Source organism: Pararge aegeria, chromosome 25 (genome assembly GCF_905163445.1).
Source record: "Pararge aegeria chromosome 25, ilParAegt1.1, whole genome shotgun sequence".
NCBI lineage: Eukaryota > Metazoa > Arthropoda > Insecta > Lepidoptera > Nymphalidae > Pararge > Pararge aegeria.
Window position 1 is genome coordinate 5,321,968 of NC_053204.1, and position 25,033 is coordinate 5,347,000.

Below are 25,033 nucleotides of genomic sequence, written 5' to 3' on the forward strand. Positions count from 1 at the left end.
TAAATATTTGTTAATATATATATATATATATATATATATATTTATTTATATCTTATTTTATTTATCTCTTTTAATTATTTATTATATTAGTTATTAGTAGTATGTACTTAAGTGTGTAAATTTATGTATTGTTTATTTTAATTGCGATTTCCCGTCTCTCATGTTTTGTTGTGTACTATCGGTAAGGTTACCTGGCAGAGATCACTTTTAGTGATAAGGTCGCCTTTTGCTTTTAATTTTTTGTTTAACTATATTTGTAATTTCTCCTTTATTACGCAATAAAGATGTTTAAATAAATAAATAAATATGATCGATACCAATATCGATAACGATATCAATATCCATAATGATATTATATCAGTATCGAATATCTATTTCTTAGTTCGGTTTTCTATAAAAAACGTGTTTTTAAGTTTTTTTTAAACTATCATTTATTTTCTACTTTTTAGTTTGGTTCATTTTAAACTGTTATTTGATCTAATCTACTATCAATTCCGTGATAACTCTAAGTAACTGTAATTATTTTCCAAATTATTATTTTGTACGGTAAGAGCCCCATTACCCGCTCAGGAATCTATATTAAGACGTAACTACCATAGCAGTCCCTACGCGGGTGCTGCTGAGTGCCCGATCAGGTTGTCTCTCGAAATGCAAGTTCTAATTATTATCTAAAACAGCCCATTAAAAAGTAACAGCTAACGCCCTCTACCATCTAGTAGCTTAATGTTTGCTGTGGAATTTGTTAGGTACGCGAACGCCATCTGTTGGTAACGCCATAGGTTTTTACACGCTTTATTTACATTTGGGTCTAGATGGCGCTGTAGTAATTGTAATTAATAGTTCGAAAAAACTAAAAAATCTTATTTTTTATATTGAAAATTGGAATAATCTTGTCAGATTAGTGTATTGTCATCGGTCCTCGATATGTCTACAAAGTTTGAAAGAAATCTGACCGTTCAAAGTGGGACAAAATCGAGCTCAAAGGGGTCGGTTACATACAAACATACATACAGGTGAAGCTAATAAAAGCGTGTTAAAATAGAGCGTGCAAAGGCGGTCTTATCACTAAAGCGATCTCTTTCTCGATCTCCAGACAACCTTTGACGTTAGGAAAAACGAAGAAACGGGTTGGTGCAGCAATTTCAGTGTTAAACATATATGTACATATATGAAAAATAATTATAATAAACTACTTACTCATAAATTCTAATTCGACACACATATTATACATAATATATAAGTATATATATTATATATATTGATGTTTAGTTAAAACTTTTGTTATTATTATTATTAGATATTATGAACCAAAAATAGGGACACGATTATAAAATGAGTATGTTGGTGGTATTAGCGTAAGTGTCTGTAAGTTAACCTAATAAATAAATAAATAAAATAACTCCATTATAACTCACTTTGGTACAAATTCACAGTTTTCATGCTTATGAAGGCAACATCGCTTTTTCCCTCCACAAGCAGAGCCGCTACCTCCCCGCTCACAACTCCATCATTTTTGATACAGCCATTTGTAAACGTATCTATATTTGCTTGACTGACATCTCCTTTTACTGCTTCAACACCGGGAGCGCATATATCACTGAAGTAGCCAGTCATTGCGCCTGCGAAGGTAATTTTCTCCTTTTCTCTCAAATACTGTAAGACTGTATGCCAGGCTATTCCGTCATATTGCGGGAAGGCTGCCCGTTTCCCTTTTCCCGCTCCCCAGTTCCTCCATCTTTGTTATCATGTCAGTTTTCCTGACATACGCTACGACTGTGTCCATTTTTTCGACTATGGGTGTCGTTTCGTAGAGGAGAGGTTCCAAGCCGAAGTCCCTGGAACAAATATTAATTTTTGAAGTGAAACTTCTTTATAATCGTTGTGATTTCAAACTCGATGAAACGAAAAAATAAATCCATAGAGTATAAAACACATAACTGTATGGGATTCAGCCGGCGAGAGAATGAGATAGAAACATTAGACGTTCTCGGACTCCATGTGTTTAATGCATGCGTTTGCGCTTGTGTATAAGAAAGTTTTAGTATAAATGTGTTGATTGTTGATGGATTTTTTATTAGGAGTACAATTTTTTCATCTTCTTGATAAATTAATTTTAAAATTATGCCAAAAACTAAAGTAGAAAAAAATACTAGCGCAAAAAAAAGAAAATAAAATGAAAAAAACCGCAAAGAGTTCTACGGAACGTGTCCGAGAATTTCGTGCTCGTCAAAAAAAGTTATTATCACATGTACAAAATTAAAATAATAGGTCTAACGTGAATGACACTGTGCCCGGTGTACCAAAGAGTAAGTACTTCAATATTTTCAAATATTTTTAATACAAAATTGAATAAAAAAAATTTGATACATAATCCGTAAATTTCATTATTATTTCTTACTACTCATAAATCACTTGTATAACCTCAATCTATAATGTGTATATTCTTATTTATGTTTCTTTTTTCTTAGATGATTTTCAAAGGCAAAGTGTCGTTCTAACAGAAAATAATATTATAAACAATGATTGTATGTACCAGAAGCTAAACTTGGTGTATCTATGTCTCATTACTTTATTACATGTACTTATACTCGTAAATATACAGTTTACATGAAGCGACTGTTGCTTTTTTTTAATAAGTTTTTAATCAGGGACTTTTCAGAAGGGTCAGTGTTCTACCGTGTGTGACACACACACACACTTTTAATTTTTTTCCAATTCGTTCCATTCTTCCATTTTTCCCAAATAGTTATCACCTAAGAGTTGTTGACACGTATTTTTGTAGACCTCGCCGCAATCATTGGGCATTTAATTTAGGCGATTCCTTTGTTTAGTGAAAAAGGGCATTAGAATTTTCTGCTCACCTGGCGCTGGGCATCAGCCACTCGCTGTCCCCAACAGCGACGTCGCACTCTCGTCCCCTCACCGCCTGGAGGCAGTCACGAGTGCTGTTCCTCACGATGCACTGCAATGGGGGGTTGACTCCGTACACCGCACCAGCCTCGCTTAGCCATTCGCACTTATTCCTCTCCAGATTAGACGTGGTGCAAAGGGTTATGTGCCTGAAAAGAAAAAAAGAAAATGTGTGTTTACTCTTCGTACACGCGTTAGAAGTATACTTATTTGGCGTAACAATATTTTATTTATTTATTAGCTTTTCAAGGGAAACAAACGGTACTATTACACATAAAAGTAATGCCGTATTTTTATTATCACATAAACCAATGAAGTTTTAACAACTTAGTTATACATATATACAATAACATTAACCATATCCTAAGCAATTGTGGTTAGCGAGTATTATTTACTTTAGTACATTATATACTGAAATGCATTATTTATTTAAATACATTATATACTTAAGTTCATTATTTACTTAAGTACATTATTTACTTAAGTAAGTTATATACTTAAGTACATTATTTACTTAAGTACATTATATACTTAAATACTTATATACTTTAGTAAATTATATACTTAAGTACATTATATACTTAAATACATTATACACTTAAATACATTATATACTTGAATACATTTAATACTTGAATACATTATATACTTAAGTACATTATATACTTAAATACTTATATACTTAAGTACATTATATACTTAAGTACATTATATACTTGAATACATTATATACTTAAGTACATTATTTGCTTAGGTACATAATTTACTTATTTACTTTATATACTTAAATACATTATATACTTAAGTGGTCATTCTGTAATTGCGACGGAGTCACTGGCGGGAGCGATAAAGGGTAAATTTAACGGTCGCTTCACACAGAACGCTTATGTAAGGCTTTCAAGTAATTCCGGCGGAGTTTTGTCCCTGGCTCGTGCTGTGTGCAAGTGGGCTTTTAATGGCTTTTGTTTAAACAATCGTGATATGCATTTAAGGAATTGCCTGGTCACTACAAATGGCTTTCGTTTAAACAATCGTGAAATGCGTTTAAGGAATTGCCTGGTCACTACAAATACACAAATCAAGTATATTTTAGTGTCCCAAAATCAACATAGAAGCAGTTATGCAGGGTTTGTATTACTTATAAATCTAAGACAAATTATTTGAATTTCGAACGGGTTGCGTTGCGTTGGTTGCATTCTGTTAGAATTATAAAGCTCCATTGATCCCTATGTCATGAACTTAGGAATTTCTTTAAAAATACATTAGTAACACTGTTAACGTACATGGATTGAGATGACGGTGTTTTTATTAAGCTATTCATAATAACTGTACAGCAGTACACCAGTACAATTATTAAATCACATATAAATATCGCAATTTCAGTACAGTTATACAAATATTGATATGAAATATTTGAAATTCGAACTGGATAAGTTTTGTTTGTTAAATTCTGCGGTGGTCATTTTGTAATTGCGACGGAGTCACTGACGGGAGCGATAAAGGGCTAATTTAACGGATGCTTCACACAGAACGCTTATGTAAGGCTTCCAAGTAATTCTGATAGAGTTTTGTCTCTGGCTCGTTGTATGTGCAAGTGGGCTTTTAGATTAATTAGCTACCGCTAAAGCATTTGAATTTAAACAACTGCCTGGACACTACAAATACCCAAACTTAATCTTATTTTGTTCGTATCGTAATCGTAAACATACATAAATATACAGCATTTTTTTTTAATGCGGATATTTTAATATTTCATACATGAACCAAATTTATTAACATATAAATATTATTTTTATGTTTTACTTAATGATACTTTTGATGCGTTGATTATATACAAAATGTGTACATAGCAGTGAGTAGTGATGGCGATAACTACAATCGTAAACTTAAAACTCAAGCTACAAGGGTTCCAAACGCGCCCTGGTCTAAGAAGAAGCCCACAATAAACTTAGCCGGGTGTTCTTTTTGTTATCACCATCTCACTATGTTCTATTACCGAAAAAAAAAATCCGCAGTGGTTTCAAAATTATCCTGTATAAGTAGCATTGCAGATGAAATGCAGTTATTTTAACACAGAAGATTAAATCACTAATTCTAAAACGAGAAATTGCATCGCAACGCTTTTAAGCCGTCACGCCATAACAGATTTAGGTTGGAGTTGCGACGTGTAGACAATTAACTACATTATATGCAAATGAGTGCGACACTGTGGCGGGATTTGTGAATGCTAATGCATCTAGAACACACGCTGAAATTGCCTTAGGGTTTTCAATGCGGGCTAATTCCGTGGATGGAATGCTTGGAATACTATTTTATGAGCCCCAAAAACCATAAGGGTCGATAGGTTTGCGTGTGCCGGATGGCTATGCCAGTTCGCGTGGTCGTCATTTGTTTGCTTTTCCATGCTGCAGAACTAAATCGACTACGGTCGCCCCACTGACTCGTGCGCTACGCTTGCACAATGACCTAACTCATAGTAATTCGGAACCAGACATATTTCACTACCCGCCGCTTCAGCTCCAAAAGCAAATTAAAATGTTATTAAAGAGTAGGTAATCCCTATCCCTACTAATATTATAAATGTCAATGTAAGTTTGTTTGTTACGCTTTCACGCAAAAACTACTTAACCGATCCTCATGAAACATTGTACACATATTCTTGGAAGTGTTAGAAGTAATATAGGATATAATTTTTATCCCGACCCTAAGCTCGGTTCCTTAGGGAGAGGGGAGGAGTGTTTGACGATTTTACACCATAACTCCGACAAATTATAACCGATTTAAATAATTATTTTTGTACTATAGAGGTAACAATATGTGTTTAATTTTGCCAAAACTGTGGTTGGAGATAGAGGACAGAACTCCTCAGCGGACAGAAGCAAACCCCTCATTTAAGGCTTAGCGATACTGAATACTTAATTTTTTTTAGAACTACAACTAAATTGAATGCCACATCAAAAAACAAAATCAAACGCAGACGAAGTAGCGGGCAACAGCTAGTCTAAGATAATAATTATATGTTTGAATGTTTTGTTTTCTTTAAATTCTTAATTTTATAAAGCTTATTTTTATGTTATAATTTAATTTACTTTTTTGTAATTATTACTTGTTGTTACATTCTTTTGATAGCCCCGGGTAAACGAATTGGGCAACTGTAATGTCTTCACGGGGTGCGTTGGTAAATAAATAAATAATTGGGTCCACCCTAGGGTTGCCATCCGTACTTTATAAAAAAGTATTGTTCGTTATTTCAGATAATTGTACTCCACACTTTATGAAAACCATAAAGTACACGAAAATTCTTTGTTTCGCATGATTTTGTTTCACTGAGAAAGATGAATTTAATTTACTTTAATTTAAATGTAGACTCTAAAGATGCAGTGCAATTATTTAGTAGATATACTAATTAGATATATACAAAAATAAATCGAACTTTATTTTTGCACTATATACATTTTTTTCTTACCTATAATAACGAATGTACTTTAATTGCATAAAAAAAGGTGGCTACCCTAGTCCACCCGCCACTGTTGTGACAGGTCATACCATAACGGTGTTATACGAGCCACGTAAGGAAATGTAACTGAGTACGGACGGCAGCGTCTCCTACTATTATCCACTGGGTTCACTAACCAGTGTGGTAGTTCTGAGCAAACCTGTTGGGAGAGGGGTTCATCCCAGCGGTGGACTGTTATGAGCTATAAATGATTGATGATTTTTTTAAATAAATAATAATAAATAAATATACTACGATAATACACACATCGCCATCTAGTCCCAAAGTAAGCGTAGCTTGTGTTACACCCGGCACGGGCGACCAGACGGCCGGGGGTCAGGGGGACAGGCTAAGAAATCGGCGGACTATCCTAGCCGAGTCCAGCAACACCACTTTCTGCATCTTGGCTGCCAGCGAGCTGCCACGGAACCCCAGTCGCCTTAGATGGTGTGCTAGGCTAACTGGGATTAAACCATTTGCAGATATAACTATAGGGATGGTTTCAGTGGACTCCACGTGCCACATGGCGGTAACCTCGTGAGCTAGATCAAGATACTACTCGGTCTCAGCTCTCACGAGGCATACGGAATCGTGGTGTCCACCAAGTACACCCTAGACTATGCCCGGTCCATTATCACATTATCTGGCTTATTAGCCAGGATCGTCCTGTCGGTAATAATAGTGGTGGCCGAGTGGCGCAGTGGGCAGCGACCCTGCTTTCTGACTCCAAGGCTGTGGGTTCAATTTCATCAACTGGAAAATGTTTGTGTGATGAACATGAATGTTTTTCAGTGTCTGGGTGTTAATCTGTATATTATTAGTATTTATGTGTATTATATTCATAAAAAAATATTCATCAGTCATCTTAGTACCCATAACACAAGCTACGCTTACTTTGGGGCTAGGTGGCGATGTGTGTTTTTTCGTAGTATATTTATTTATTTATTATTATTAAAAAAAAAAATAGACCGGTCCCGGACTTGTAGTACGGCAGCTTCTGATCCAGGAGACCGTACTTTAGAGCAAGGTATTGGTGAAGGATTTTGGCTGCTTGGTTGTACCTGTGCAAGGACTCAGTGTTAGGGACATCCCGATAGCACATGTCTGAGTGGCTCGCCGGGATTGCGACATGTTCCAGTGAGAGCCATCGCTTATTATTATTTCTGCCGCTAAGCAGCAGAGTTCCGTTCTGAAGGGTGTAATTACAGGCACTCAGGTTGATGGATACAGGTCGGCAAGTCGTGGGACGTGTATCTTTGTGTGCCCTGTGACGTTGCTCCGTTTATATGCCATTGTATTCCATTTACCATCAGGTGGGCCATCTGTTTGGGCAATTTTATTCGGCACGGGTTTCCTCTAAGAGTGACAAGGGTGTAGGCCGCTGGCCAAGTGCGCATTGGTAGACTTCACACGCCGTTATTTATAATTTCTTCAATCCTTATACTCCACACCAAACAGATCTTGGCTTTCAAAAAAAAAACCAAAGTTCATTTATTTCAAGTAGGCCCACTTTATAAGCACTTTTGAAACGTCATGTATGTATGTTTGTAGTGACTCTACCACCGGTTCGGAAAGCAGATTCTACCGACAACAACCATTTTTGTTCATGTAAATGTAAAGTCAACATATCCTAAGGATGCTCCAGGTTCAGAGCGAAACAAGCGTAGAGGGTACATTGACGAAAATCTGTTTGGTGTGGAGTATAAGGATTGAAGAAATTATAAATTACACCACACAGATTCTCCTGCTTTTCGCGGAGTATAGCAAATGAAGCTCAATTTTAATAATAAATATGGAATATAAAATTATAAAATATTGGGAAATCTGGAAAATTTTACTCTAATGTCAGCAGTGGCGTGCATTTCCCAAATGCACAAAAGCTCTGCCTACTTTAAAATGTTTGTATCACTCATAAAAGGATTTTCCCATTTTATGGCATCTTCCTTCTTTACGCATACCCTGGTCAAAAACCCTGTGTATCGGTTCTAAGTTGGAATGCCCATTTTAGACTGCACTCTTATCAATCAATGCCACTTACCGTCAGGGTTATAAAAGGGTTATCGAATCGAATATAAAAGGGTTTCTCGTATGAATGAATGGTTCAAAATTGGAGATCCATTAAATTTGAATCTACGTATGTCCGTCGTGCACAGATTGGGCTTTAGGATTGGATGATCAATGGGCTAGTTTTCAATGTACGTCATACTGAAATATTTAAGTCTTTTTTTGGAGTGGTGGAAAAGCTTTATTGCTACCTCCGACCCTTGGGCAGGATGGAGGTTATGTGGGACTCCCCCCTCTGAAGGGGTTAAACCCGAACTAAAAACCACCACAACATGTCTCTCTTGTTGGCGTTAGACCAACCACCCCAACCGAATGTTGGGGCTCCCGCGCTAGCGAGGGGGGGATCAGGACAGCTTGAACCCCCCCTCAGTCAGGTGGTATTTAAATAATTACAAGATTCGATATTTCTATAATTTTCGATAACTTAAAAGTATTGTGGAAAATTACAGAATAATTATACGTTTTTATGTATTTTATAAATGTTAAATTAATTAATGTACCTACACGTGAAATCTAACAGTAATTTAACTAGATATAAATTGAATATGTGACCTAAATTTGAGTAACAATTTTGGCGTGACATTAAAAATTTACCGCCAATTTCACCTGGACGAAACTCCGCAGTGTTTTTATTACTCTAGAGTCCCCCGGCGTGGAGCTATAATAAAATTTTAAGCTTTTATGTCCTAGCCAGGACATTTAGAACGTAAACGCAGAAAATTTGGCAATAAATCTTAATATATATAAATCTCCTGTCATGATGTTTGTCCGCGATGGACTCCTAAACTACTTAACCGATTTTAAATTAAATTGGCACATCGTCAGCAGTCTGGTCCAACTTAAGAGATAGGATAGCTTAGATCTTTAATTATAGTCGCAATTTTAATTTATTGCAAATTATTTGTCTTTAATTAATTGACAGTCACATGTTATATGTATATATATATATATATATATATATATATATATATATCTATATACTACTATACTCATTTAAGGCTTAGCGATACTGAATAATTTAAAAAAAAACGCAGACGAAGTCGCGGGCAACAGCTAGTTGATAATAAAATTTTAACATCCATTCTAAGATACCCTTTTTATATATAGCATCACAAGTTATTCTCTATTCTCGTAAAGTCATTGTAATCATCAACCTATGACAGGCCAACTAGAGGGCACGGGTTTCCTCTAAGAGTGACAAGGGCGCATTGGTAGACTTCACACGCCTTTATTTATAATTTCTCCAACCCTTATACTCCACACCAAACAGATCTTGGCTTTCAAAAAAAAATCAAAGTTCATTTATTTCAAGTAGGCCCACTTTATAAGCACTTTTGAAACGTCATGTATGTATGTTTGTAGTGACTCTACCACCGGTTCGGAAAGCAGATTCTACCGACAACAACCATTTTTGTTCATGTAAATGTAAAGTCAACATATCCTGAGGATGCTCCAGGTTCAGAGCGAAACAAGCGTAGAGGGTACATTGACGAAAATCTGTTTGGTGTGGAGTATAAGGATTGAAGAAATTATAAATTACACCATACAGATTCTCCTGCTTTTCGCGGAGTATAGCAAATTAAGCTCAATTTTCATAATAAATAATTAATTAAGCGTTCGCTTTTTTTTTGCATCGTTTAAATTATTTGTCATTAACAATTTTATTTAAGGAGAATAATGAAACACTTATTAAAACTCGACCGCGATGAAAGCTCCACGCAATCGCAATTTAATTTTATCATCACAATGCGAGTGTGACCCATTTAAGTTGCAATTTTGTCGTGTCATTAAAAATTTACCGCTAATTTCACCTGGACAAAACTCCGCAGTGTTTTTATTATTCTCGGCGAGGCTTTATATTAAAATGTTGAGCTTTTATCTTCTAGCCAGAACGGTTGCTGCATTAACGCAGAAAATTTGGCATAATAACAATTGAGTAACTACTGGATGTACAGCATAAGTGGTTAGGACTTCGGCTTAACTTTGGAGTTAAAACACCGGCACGCACCTCTAACTTTTACCTCTATTTTTAATAAAGAAACATAAGAAATAATAATCCCTATCCCTATAGTAGGCTTTGGCTGTGGCCAGTTACCAGCCTACCGACAAAGATGTACCGCTGCGCGATTTAGCGTTCCGATACGATGCCATGAAGGTTCAATATAACTGTTATACCCCTACCATATTAGCCCGCTACCATCCTTGACTACATCAGCTGCGATTTCAGTTATGGGCTTACTTTTAATATAAAATAATAAAATTATCTTAAACCTACTGAACTAATAAGTATCATCTTTGGAAGTTGTAGGTATATGTGGTCGACTTTTGTAAACACTTTGTGAGCGCGATTCAGGATCATTACGGCGCCATCTAGCTCGGTAATGTGGAGACCGCTACATAAGCTATTTATTAATGAAATTGAAATTTTATATTTGCACACAAAATCGCTTACAATTGTATACAAAAATATATCTAACAAAAAGCATGTGGACAAATAGGGTTCCGCCTCAGCAAGAAGCCACAGCGAGCTGCGGCGCTGGTTTTCAGGGGGACCCTGTGTGCTCACAGACGTGTTTGCGACATGCCAAAACCTTCAGTCTATACATAATAAAAATAACGTAGAAATAAAACACATATTATTGTAGTATACCTAGGTTTTGGTTGGCGAACGAATCACCATTCCCATTATCACCATCCCCTTACAACTGTGTAAGCATATATGTATGAACGCTTCATAAGCGCCTGTGATAGGCCTACATGAATAAAGAAATTTTCTATTTATTTTTACGGACAAATAACAACTAAACTTTTCTTTAACCCTCGTATTTGCTCTTTCATTTTTGTATTGCCACATGAATCGGGGTTGTCAGTTTCTAAAATGGGAACAACCATTTCTTTCTGAAAGAGAGGGGGTAACAGCGTTCTCTGTCTTAATACCATCTACTGCGACCACCAAACCATCTGCCGAGCGTGGTGATTACGGGAGACGCCTTTAGTCCACCCGGACAGGAGATAATAACGATAATGCTGTATACACCTATAATTGCTTATTGTAATGGCACTAGACATAATTTGTAATTATAGCAAATAATTTAATTTATTTTATGAATGTAGTTAGAATTAATTGCTGATGTGTCTTATGAATAAATAAATAAATAATAAAAAGCAGTGGACTGTTATAGGATATCTTCTATAAGTATAAAAGAGAAAGTGTGTGGGTATGTTCCGTATAGGCTCCGAAACGGCTGGAAAGATTTCAATGAAAATTTCAGGGAATCTCCGGATTGACCTGACGAGTAATCCGTAATAAAAAGTTTGGAGACGGAGCACTCCTATTTTTGAACTGTCAAACTGTCGAATACAGCTTTTATTTACTATGATGATATTCTATTGTTGGGTGTACATGGGTGTAGATAATGATCTTCACCCGCTCGAGAAGAGAATAGAAGAGAATGAATACGGAGAGAAATAAATTATTTAATATATTATGAGTCTTAAATTAAAAATTTAATGATGTAAGTTTATTGTTTAAATAAAATAAAGCAAAATCTAGCCCGTTGAAGCGGGCTGGGTACGCTAGTTGATCATATAAAAAAAAACGTTTGTGTACTTATGTACACGCGTTAGAAGTTATACTTCTTTGGCGTAACAAGATAAAAATCATTTCAAAAATTTTATCTTTCGCGTTAGTCTACGTTTGTAGAAAAACGACACAAAAACTAGAAAAAAGGTATTGTTTTAATTATTGAAAGCGCGAGCATCCAGTGGCGTGCACAGGGTTTTTGACCAGGGTATGCATAAAGAAGGAAAATGGCATAAACTGGGAAAATCCTTCCCCTTTATGAGTAATACAAAATTGATTTAGGGTATGCAGTGCTTTTGTGCATGTATCAAGTGCACGCCACTGCGAGCATCGTAAACATTCGCTCTCCCCATTTTTCCCTAACGCGCCAAAAGAAGTATAACTTCAAAAATATTTGTTATTTGTATAAACATTACATTAAGCCTTCCTGAACTTTTGCTGTTAGTAACATTTAAATTTATTCAAAGGTTTAGATGAAAAAGATTAAAGGTCAAAACATCAAAACTGGTCAAGCAATGAGCGTGGCATCGCTCTAATTTGCAAATGAAACGTTACGTGTGTTACTCCGCAATTATTTATAATGGGTCACTATTTAATTACGTCGGGTCACTCTGACAGGAGTGATAAAGGCTGTATTAACGGTTACTTTATCCAGAACGTGGTTGATATACCGCGGACGAGTACGAAGCGCTTTGCATCTTCGTTTCTGATTTGCACCGCAAGGATCTGAAATTCCAGCTTCCATTTTCCCCAGTATCAGGTACCTACAATATGAGTACCTTCAAATCAAGAGTGAATAGGCATCTTCTAGGCAATCGCGCTCCACCTTAAGCTGCATCATCACCTACCATCAAGCGTGATTGCAGTCAAGCGCTCGTCTATTAACATTAAAAAAAAATAAAAAAATTGCAATCCAACGGCTTTAGTAAAAGGACCATTTGAGAAAAGTAAATTAAACAAAAGAGCAACTGCCTTTGAAAAGTAGATCCAAACTACGTTGTTTCCTACTAGATGGCGCTACAGTCGCTATACGACTGATATAAATGCATATACAAATATCGACATCGGCAGTTTGAGAGCCGTAGCTTGGTGGTCAGAGCGCTCAAGTCGCGATTTCCAGAGAGACACAGGTTCAAACTATGTTTGTTCCGTAAATATTTATATTCATTTAAAATTTATAAAATTGATATTTTCTGCAAATGTAGGTAAAAACACTATCTAAATTATAAAAGAGCAACATTTGTATAAATGCTTTAGGTGAAATATAATCAAAAGTCATAATATCAAAACTGGTCAGCAATTAGCGTGGCATCGCTCCAATTTGCGAATGAAACGTTACGTGTGTTACTCCGCAATTAATTATAATGGGTCACTCTGTAATTGCGTCGGGTCACTCTGACGGGGGTGATAAAGGTTTAATTTAACGGTTGCTTTATCCAGAACGTTTGTATTAGGTATTTCAGTTTCACGGCTTTTGTAAAAGGATATTTTGCAATGCAATAAAACAAGAGGTACCTACAATGTCATTATCATCAAAAATGCAATTATAAAATTCTTAAAAACATCACTATCTTTTACCATTCTTTTATCTGCAAGTAGCTGTTGTCCGCGACTTCGTCTGCGTTAGATTTTGTTTTTGATGTGGCATTAAATTTTGTTGTAGATCTAAAAAAAATAAAGTATTCAGTATCGCTTAAATGCTGGTCGCTGAGGAGTTCTATCCTCTATCTCCAACCACAGTTTGGGCAAAATCAAACACATATTATAACCATTACAGAACAAAAATTATTATTTTAATCGGTTATAATTTGTCGGAGTTATTGTGTAAAATAATCCAAGCTTAATGTCGGGATAAAAAGAACCATATATAACTTCTAACACTTCCAAGAATATGTGTACAAAGAAAGTTTCATGAGGATCGGTTAAGTAGTTTTTGCGTAAAAGCATACCAAACAAACTTACATTGACATTTATAATATTAGTAGGGAAGGGATAGGGATAGGGATAGGGATATGGATATATTTTTTCATTGTAAATTGTAAAATGATGTTGAAAAAAAGCAATCTGCTGAGTTTCTTGCTGGCTCTTCTCGGTGGAATCTGCTTTCCGAACCGGTGGTAGAGAAACTACAAACAGAATGACTTGACGTTTCAAAAGTGCTTATAAACTATGTCTACTTAAAATAAATGAATTTTGAATATTGCATTTTTTGGAGACTAAAGTTGTGTAACCTAACTTAAAATCTTTGTATAAACACATTATTCCACAAAACAAACTAATTTATAAGAGGTAAAATGATCGCATGATCCCATAAAATAGAGTCATTAAAGATAACAGCGAGACTTGAAAATAATAAGTCGTTAGAACTGCTTCTCAATTGCCTGACAGATCGATAGACCAATCCATTTTGAGCTCAACGCAATTAGAGATAAAGCTCCTATTCAATCGCAGCGATGTGATCTTGGAAATCAATGCTACCGATTCAGCTGGCATTTCAGCTGAGGGAGCGATTTAAATTTCAAATGCGCTGTTACCAGATCGGGGTTAGCAATGAATGGAGCCACATTAAGACTTCCCTTAGCTCTGTATAGAGAAGATTTATAAGTAAAAGCGCATTAGTTAATATCTTAAACGGGAAGGTACTTAGCTTACTTGAAAAACTTTAATCAGATAAAATACGAGTTATATTGCTGTGGGCTAATTTTTCAACCACCGAATGATGGATAAGCGGGAAACAAATTTCATGCTTTGACTGTTTATGAGTTTCATAACAATTTTACTCCTCCTCAGAAAATATAATTAAAGTAACTTCTCATCTATCTTGCGACGAACTAGGTCTACACACTGCTTCTTTGAGACCAAAACAGAGTCCAGCTGCTCAAATCTCTAGGCTGGAGCACTTTTATGCCAACTTTTTTCAATTGACTTTTAAAAAAAGCAGTTCAACTTGTTGATAAAATCAATCTCTAGAGCAAAAAAGAGATTTGACCTTCTTTTTTATGATCTCTAGAGTCCGATGTCTGGTAGGGTGGTTTTATTTTTGCTTAAGTAAGCTCTGGCAATAAGTTGGACTGAGAAAATTGGAAGTACTAACTAGAGTCGGTGAAAAGAGAAATATAATCAGAACTATAGAAATCAGAAGGGGGAAAATGATTGGCCACCTATTAAGACAATTTTATAATAAACTACCAGTTGATATCTTGGAGATGTCTCTGAAGAAGATCAAAGTTTTTGTTAAACGTACGCTTATAGAAAAGTCCTATTATAGTATTAAGGAATACGTCAACGATAAAAATGGCTGGGTGTAAATTAATGCTCTAACCAGGTTCCTTTTTTAATACGTTCAAGTGTCAATGTGAGATGGTGATAAAAAAAAACAACTGGCTAAGTTTGTTGTTGGCTTCTTCTTAGACCAGGGCGCGTTTGGAACCCTAAAATAAAATTGAAGCTACGATTCAATTTTAAGTTGACGAATTTAGTTATCGCCATCAACTCACTGATATGTTATATTTTACACGTTATGTACGCATCAAAAGTGCCATATATGTGCCTATTTGAATAAAGAAATATTTAACTTTGACATTGACATTTATCACAAATATAATTGAGGTAAAAGTAGACGGAAAGAGGGGACGAGGACATCCGAGACTGGCTTTTGTGGGTCAAATAAAACGTAAGAATGAGGTAGAGACTTATAAAGAGGTAAAAGATATGGCCATGGATAGAGAGGGTTGGAGAAGGCTACACCGACAAGAGCTTAGCTCTTAAGTTAAAGGAGAAGAAGCTCTGACTTTTCTTTTGTTTTTATAGTGAGGATTCATGGACCATCTGGTCTACCTGATGATAAATGGAAAACCATCGCCTATAACAAAGCAAAACTCCGGGTGCAAGAAACACGTCCTACATAACGCCGCCATGTGTCCGTCAACCAGATACGCAGTTAGATAGATAAATTATTTTTTGGCACACAATTAAGGGATAAAAAAATAATAAATATTGTAAACAAGTAATAGAAAAAAAAATGCGCAAAGGCAGTCTTATCGCTTTAAGCGATCATCTCCAGACCACCCTAAATGAACAATACAACAAAATAAACGATCATGGAAACGGGATAGTGCAACATTTTCATTTCATAAACTACATATAGCAATAATACATAAATAGTAGGTGGACACGGCAATGCTTTTTGGCGGCATTGAGAACAAAACAATTGCGGTAGTAATTCCCCGGAAAAGCTCTGTCATAAAAAGCTCTGATACTACTTAATCAACGCTAAGTTCTCTCCTATGCGAGAACAGAATTTCAATTTCAATTTCAATTTCACCTGAGTTACACACCTGGGCCATGAGATATTAATAAGTCAAGAATCATCAATCATCAATAAAATTTTATAGCCAATTGATGATATTTTCAGAGAGACTGTGTGACAAGACACTGCATTACTATTCCGAGGGCATGCCACGTAAAATATAAAATCTAAAGAAACATATTGGTTTTACCATACAAACTAATTCAAACCTTCCAAGTGCTTATTTATGACAACCCTACTGAATATAAAAGACCGACACGCGCATAGGACCTACGCTACCTTATAAAGTGACAGGAGTCACTTTGTTTTTTATTTTGCATGTGATGTTTGGGTTGTATCCGATTTTTTTTTATTTTGCATATGCTGTTTGGGCTTTATCCGATTTCTTTCAGTTAAAAATATGGAAGTAATTTACTCTTAAACGATTAGTGTCAATCGACCCATGAAAGAGGAGGTTCCTTACTCGATGCATCTAGTTTTTTATGAAAGGTTAACAGTTTTTTGACAGGTGGAGCGACCACAGACAAACGGGGATGATTCCTTTCTAGATGAACCCAGTAAAAACTTCGAACTCTGGACTAAAGACCTGTCCCAACGGGAGGGCCCATAATCACCACACTGGACCGATTTGTCGATGATCGATTGCTGTCCTTTCTCCCTTATATTCCATTAGCCGCCGTGTTTATAATTTCTTCAATCCGTATACTCTACACCAAACAGATCCTCGGCAATGTACCCTCTACGCACGTTTCGCTCCGAAACCGGAGCATCCTCAGGAGATGTTGACTTTACAATGAATAATTGTTTAGTAGCATCTCTGATCTGCCGTTACCACACGGCATAGAATAATGAATGGTAATGACATTTTAAGGAGCGATGGCTTAGTGGTTAGAACTTTGGGATAATGCTATGTTCCGGTCTGAAGGTGTAATTGCTGGAGTAATTACAGACACATGAGGCTTAACACTTACCCGTCGAGTTGATCGACATAGGGCTGCTTGTTGCAGGACATGTATCTTGCATGCCCTGCAAAGTGTTGCTATGCTTTAAAGCCATGGTGACTAACCATTAGGTGGGCCATCTTCTTAGTCCGACAATTATTACTACAAAGTTTGGCTTTTACTTTCGGGGGGCCGAGTTCGAATCTCAACAGGCACCTGCAAATTTTGTGGGTTATGTGCGTTTTAAGCAATTAAAATATCACTTGCTTCAACGGGGATGGAGAACATCGTGAGGAAACCTGCATGCCTGAGAGTTCTCCATAATGTTCTCAAAGGTGTGTGGAGTCGGACTGGGCTAGCGTAGTGGACTACGGCCTAAACCTTTCTCATTTTAGGAGGAGACCTGTGCCCTGTAGTTAGCCTATGGATGATGACGAATGACATCTTACGTTATACCTACATGGGAGGCTTCTGCCGAGGCTAGTTACGACCCTACCAACGTGCCGCTAAGCGACGTAGCGTTCCGGTACGATGTCGCCTAGAAACCGATTAGAGGTATGACTACCATACTCGTTAACCGGTTAGCCCGCTACCATCTTAGACTGCATCATCACTTACCACCAGGAGAGATTGCAAACAAGGGCTATCTTGTAAGGGAATAAAAAAAGCCTGTAATAGTTCGATATGATGATGATGACGAATGAACCTATATCACTATGATACTATCCTTTGTTTGAATTTCAAATGTTATATAGCTAATATTCTACTTTAAATGATAAAACCGATAGAAGGAAATCCTCTTATTGGAATTATCCGAGAAAATCCTACAGGCGATAAAAACAAACGATCTTACTAGCCATTTTCAGTTATAACAAGTTCGCAAGTACCCCCATTTTGTACCATTGTACCTTGTAGTATAGGAGCTGGTGAACAAAAAATATATTTTTAAAGCATGTTAAAGTATGCGACATCAACAACTGTGAAATAAGAGAACAATCGGTAATATTTAGTGGAGGGGCGTCTCAAAAGCTCCTCCAGGGTTTTGTTTGCGGAAGAAAAATTTCAATATGGCGGATTTGTGACGAACGTAATAAAAATATATCATGAAAATTAAGCTTAAATTGCTATACTCCGCAAAAAGCAGGAGAATCTGTGTTTCTGTGTTTTTCACTTAACAATTATTCATTGTAAAATCAACATCTCCTGAGGATGCTCCGGTTTCAGAGCGAAATGGGTACATTGCCGAAGATCTGTTTGGTGTGGAGTATAAGGATTGAAAAAGTTATAAATTACACCACACAGACTCTCCTGATTTTCGCGGCGTATAGCAAATTAAACTTAATTTTCATAACATATCATGGATTTCCGCAAAGTAACACCTGCTATCCAATATGCAATAAAAAGATTACCCAGTATTTATCTATAAGTAAACTATAAGTAAATCGACAGACACTTACGAATTAGCTTATTAACTCGTTCTCGGGGGTGGTCTTTCTTCAGGGCGAATCAGACTCACAGTACTAGCACCCTAAAAGATTGTCGCGGCGCGGGATAGTTCTCCTTAATTAGAGAGGGCAGCAATATCATCTTGCTCAGATCGCCTAAAACGGCGAAGCGTAGATACATACATCGCGGGCATAGTGATGACCCGTGTTATATATTAGCGAAAATGAGTCTTATAAAGTAAGCCATAAGAACTTATCAAAATGACAAAACGTTAACGTGTTACTATAGGAGGTGTAGATACCCCCTCTGGAGGTGCTCCCCTCTGGAGGTGCTGGAATGGTGCACACACGGGCTATAGGCTATAGGCCACACCCAGAGCCTGGTTTGTTGGGCCGGTATAGTTTAGGATATAAGTTGTCTAACATAGGATAGTGGTTTTTTTTGTTACTATTTATTTATTTTAATATTTGTTTCGTGTTTAATTATTAGTATTTTATTAATTTTAATTATTTTTATTATTATTATTATTATTATTATTGTTAATTTAATTTGTGCTTCATTTTATGTTATTTATAAAAACAGTTAAGTGCACAGTATTTGGGCTATGCCTGAAATAAAATTTTATTATTATTATTATAGATAAAATACGAGGGAAACTAGCTGTAACATTTAGGATAACCTTGTGACTGTGCTGGTTTGTGCGAGTTTAAAAATTAACATAGCTTTTTAAATTGTATTCGAATGATTTTGTTTTCAATGATATTAAATGATTTTTATCATCAATTTTCTATAGTTGATCACTGTTCTGTTTAGAACTTCAACAACGCTTGAAACAGTTCGATCTGGCTTGAAATGGCTTGTGATTGCGATTCGGATATGGTCTTGGCTTCGGCCGCACCTTGTTACTTGAAAATAAAAAGATTATGCTTCCTTTGTTTCCATCCGTTTTTTTAAGTAGCCACATCTTAAGAAATTGAAGTTTAGGTGATTTTTTTAGTCACTTGCTCTTGTGCTACGTATGAACCAGTTTGAACCGGTGTGAACTGCTCACACCAGATGTCGCGTAACAAATAGCGATGCGGTCTCGAGATGATTTCAGGGATTCGCATAAATCTTCGAACGCCGGGAAGTTCACGCTGGATGGGACGGAATTTTCGGGTTAACGTGAACTGGAAAATTTGCTACATTGTAAGTTGAATATGATGGCCATAATGGGCTGTAATACGTCAATAGGGGTTAAAAGAGTGGAGTTTTAAATCATAAAATATTGGACGTGTCAAACCACATTAAGATATAGATAAATGTGGCGTAACGTTGAAATAGTTAGGCAGTATTGAGTTACAGTTCAACTGACAGCACCTTTTAAATTCCACAGCATGATACAACCTGCATAACTTGACGGCCGACTGGCGCAGTGGACAGCGAACCTGCTTTCACACAACTGGAAAATGTTTTTCAGTATTTGCGTTTATCTGTATGTTATAAGTATTTACTTATATTATTCATAAAAATATTCACCAGTCATCTTAGTACCTATAACACAAGCTTTACTTTGGGGCTAGATGGCGAAAAGTGTACTGTCGTATTATATTTATTTATTATTTATTTATAATATTTAGAGATCATCTCAGATGCGGGCAAAGGCCTTCCTCCATTTCTTCCAGGAAATATTTTTTGTGGCTAGGCATGGCCAATGTATCCCAAGGCCATCTAACTCTTCCATCTTGCGTGGGTCTACTACTCAGTAGTAGTACTACTACTACAACTCTCAGTTGTAGTACTACTGCTACCGTGTGGCACCACGCAGAAGTCTCTCGTGTCCAGCTATTAAATTATAGCTGCATAGCTCTTCCAGCCTATTTCTTGGTAATTTTTTTTTTTTTTCGACAATTCACACACCGCCATCTAGCCCCAAAGTAAGCGTAGCTTGTGTTATGGGTACTAAGATGACTGATGAATAATTTTATGACTAACATACATATATACTTAGAATATAAATACTTAGAATATACATATAAGCACCCAGACACTGAAAAACATTCATGCTCATCACACAAACATTTTCCAGTTGTGGGAATCGAACCCACGGCCTAGGACTCAGAAAGCATGGTCGCTGCTCACTGCGCCAATCGGCCGTCACTTAGTTTTAGGTACTAGAATAAATCCTCCTAAATGATTAAAAAATACAAAAGAACATCGCAAAGTGTACAACAATACTGTTGAATGTTTTATAAGGATATTAACATAGGCAATAGAGAGGGCATTAAATAGTTTTCCAATCGAATTATATAGACGGAGGATTATCAGCTAACCTAAATTAATATATTTTTCACTACGTCACTGGAGACATGCTTCAAACTGATTTAAATGATTGTTTTTATATTACAATGGTACAATAAGGAGCCTACAATAAAGATATGTATGGTATGTAAGTTATTGTTTGTGTAAACGTTTAAACATATATTTCTTCAAAATCCAGATCATTTAACATTTTCCGCTATGGAAACTGATGATATTATTCACATGCTATTTAAATTGGTGTGAATTTACTTATAACTGTCGTAATATTCTAACGATATAAGTATTAATGTATATTATTCATAAACAAATTATATATAGAAGTTATCTTAGTACCCAAAACCCAAGTGATGCTTACTATGAGGCTAGATGGCGATGTGTATTGTTAAGTATATATTTTATTATTTTATTTCTATATACTTCTTAAATTAAGACTTTTGATCGGAAGTAACAATAGTAACGACCTTATATTAAAAAAAAATTCATTAGTGTTTTAATATGTCAACGCCAATTGCCAAATTACAACTTTGCTTAACATGTTAATTATTCTTGCTGGTTTGTCCTATCTCTCACAGATAACAAATATTATATATCCTTGAATGTTTACTCTTTGCCGCATTCAGAATTAGCACCTTAGACATTTTAATATGAAACCCATTTGCAACCTTGCCCGGGGTCATGCAGAATTAACTTCCAAGGAAGCCATTTTAAAACGCTTTGTGGTAAGAAATTCTATGTAATTTCTGCTATTCCTTTTAGCGAATCTCTTTGTTTATAATTAAGTAAAATAAAACAATTGTGTGTAATATAAAAAAGAGATCATGTAGACATTTTTTGATCATTCATTATGTATGCAATTGAGGTACTTTTTTTTAGTCCACTACAAGTTAGCCCTTGGCCGCAGTGGAGTGCATAGAGGGTATGCACAGGGTATGCAGAGGATATAAAATGAAGTAAGTCTCGAGTACTTAGTTTAAAAAATCTTTAGGGTAGGTTTAATATAACTCATACAATGCCTATCCTTATACCGCAATCACATCTAACCTGTTAGCGGTATGGCACCTAATCGGCTTCTTGCGGTACGTCTTTGTCGGTAGGGTGGTAACTAGCCAAGGCCGTAGCCTCCCACCAGACCAGACCAGAGAAAATTCAGTAATTATGAATTCCCAAATTACTTTTGCCGCGGGAATCAAAAGTGAAACTACAGCACTCACCGCTGCGCCAGAAGGTCTAGAAAATCTGACATCTCTATCAAATTCATTGAAGAACTGAAAAGAAAGAAACAAGATTTTATTTTATTCTGGTTTTGAATAATCTAAGTTTAGAGTATTCACAAACACTGAATAAAATTAATCAAACCGAAATCAATGGTTGGGGGCATAGCACGCTCATTTCTCACAATTTAGTTGGTAATGGCGATGCGAAATCGCAGTCGGGTAAAAATCTTAGTGATCTTAAAAAAAATAAAACTCATATTATTACGGTTCTTTTACAGGTGACCGTTACTTTTATCGGTAATAAAAGTAGCGTATATGCAATTCTAAACTACACTCCGTCTTTCTGCCAATTATCATCCAAAATTCAAAAAAATTTAAAATTCAAAATTCAAAATTCATTTATTTCAAGTAGGCCTAATATAAGCACTTTTGAAACGTCAAGTCTGTCTGTTTGTAGTGACTCTACAATCGGTTCGGAAGGCAGATTCTACCGAGAAGAAGCCGGCAAGAAACTCAGCAGTTGCTCTTTTCCAACATCAAAAAATTACATTTTACATTTTAACATTCATTTCTATCTTGTGAGAGATGAAAACGGATGCTTCCAAGCAACCTTGTCATTAAGAAATTCATCAATTGTATAGTAACCTCGCTGTAATAAATGTGTTTTAGCACATTCTTTAAATTTATGCATTGGTAGGTCCAAAATTACCTTAGGAATCATATTATAAAAGCTTATACTCAATCCCACAAATGACTTCTGCACCTTTCGCAGACGATATTCAGATTTCACTAATCAATCCAGATCTGCCAATTGTCATAGACGGCCGATTAGCGCAGTGAGCAGCGACCCTGCTTTCTGAGTCCGGCTGTGGGTTCGATTCCCACAACTGGTAAATGTTTGTGTGATGAACATGAATGTTTTCCAGTGTCTGGGTGTTTATCTGTATATTATAAGTGTTTATGTATGTTATCCATAAAACTATTCACCAGTCATCTTAGTTCTCATAACACGAGCTACGCTTACTTTGGGGCTAGATGGCGATGTGTGTATCGTTGTAGTAGTATATTTATTTATTTATTTAGTGTTTCTGGCGTGACTGAGTAACAAACATCTATCCAAACTTTCGCATTTATAATACCTAATACTAAGTTTACAAATTTATCTAACGAAAAAATTAGAAATTTTTGAACTACCCTAAAATAATGCAACTGAATCGACCATGAAATGGCGAAGAATTAAAAAAAAGAACGAATGGTTTATTTCAAATATGACTCTGCAATTTTTGGATGCAGATTAAATATTCGCTGTGACCTATATGATAATCCGAAACTAAAACCATGAAAAGGCTGACCGCTTTTCTCTAACCGAGGAGGTACTACAAAAATTGTATAAGCTTTTGTTATAAAAAAAAAACCTTATGTCCAGAACAATACATGCCACGGACAAAGGTTATGGAGTGTTGTGAGAGGACCCTTCTCTTGGGAGTAACTTTTGAGAAGCTGTGTAAAAACGTCTCAAGGGAATTCGCTCTCGGTTTGGGAAGTTTTTTGTAAGACGACGAAATAATAATGTAAATATGAGTATAATATCATATGAACCCTACACTGGCCTACTACAGGGCACGAGTTTCCTTCCACAGTCACAACGGTTTAGAGGTAGTCCACCACGCTGCAGGGACAAAAATTATATCCCCCGATTATATCCCCTCAACGTGTCCACCTGTTAAAGCACGTGGACATGGAATAGGAGAAGTCTACCCCAGTTTTTTATTACATATATATTGTTTGGATATAATTTCCACTTAACTTGTGGGGTTGAGTATACGCTTTTACAACATGATTCCTAAGAAAATACTTGACCTACCAATGCATACATTTAAAAATGTGTAAAAACGCATCTAGTACAGCGAGGTTACTATACATTTGATGAATTCCTAAACAAGGTAGATTGGAAGCAGCCAGCCTCGCTCTCATCTCCCGCAAGATAGTAAAATGATTGTAAATGTTGATGTTGGAAAAGAGCAACTACTGAGTTTCTTGCCGGCTCTTCTCGGTAGAATCTGCTTTCCGAACCGGTGGTAGAGTCACTACAAATATACATACTTGACGTTTCAAAAGTGCTTATAAAGTAGGCCTACTTGAAATAAATGAATTTGAATTTGAATTTTGAATTTAAACGCTAGTGCTCTGAGAGTTGATAAAGCTGTAGGAGAAGATAAATTTGTGATATAAATTTATCTTTTCCAACAAATAATAAATATGTGTATTAATAAACGGGGGTAAACTTCTCCTATTCCATGTTCCAGTGATTCAGCATGTGGGCACGTTAATTATATTGCCAGGGGATATAATCGGGGGATATATTTTTTATCTCCCGCCCGTGCTAGCCCTTCTGGTCCAGTGGGGGTTGTTGGACTCCACACGCCTTTGAGAAGAATATGGTGATTTCTCAGGCATGTACGGCCGATTGGCGCAGTGGGCAGCGACCCTGCTTTCTGAGTCCAAGGCCGTGGCTTCGATTCCCACAACTGGAAAATGTTTGTGTGATGAGCATTCAATGTTTTTCAGTGGCTGGGTGTTTATATGTATTTTCTAAGTATTTATGTATATATAATTCATAAAAATATTCATCAGTCATCTTAGTACCCATAACACAAGCTACGCTTACTTTGGGGCTAGGTGGCGATGTGTGTATTGTCGTAGTATATTTATTTATTTATTTATTAATTTATGTAGGTTTCCTCGCGATGTGTTCCTTGTTCGTTGAAG

The 25,033-nt window shown here is 36.1% G+C and overlaps 1 protein-coding gene across 1 annotated transcript; it reads right to left on the minus strand.

The window, feature by feature from the left end:
- Nucleotides 1-1,681: 1,681 nt before the first annotated feature.
- On the minus strand, nucleotides 1,682-17,374 carry LOC120634747 (transferrin-like). Its single transcript, XM_039905521.1, has 3 exons — nucleotides 17,334-17,374; nucleotides 2,862-3,059; nucleotides 1,682-1,835 (listed from the first exon to the last, which is right to left on the minus strand). Exons 1-3 carry the CDS (start codon nucleotides 17,372-17,374, stop codon nucleotides 1,682-1,684), a joined length of 393 nt encoding a protein of 130 aa, XP_039761455.1.
- Between the last annotated feature and the right edge of the window lie 7,659 nt (nucleotides 17,375-25,033).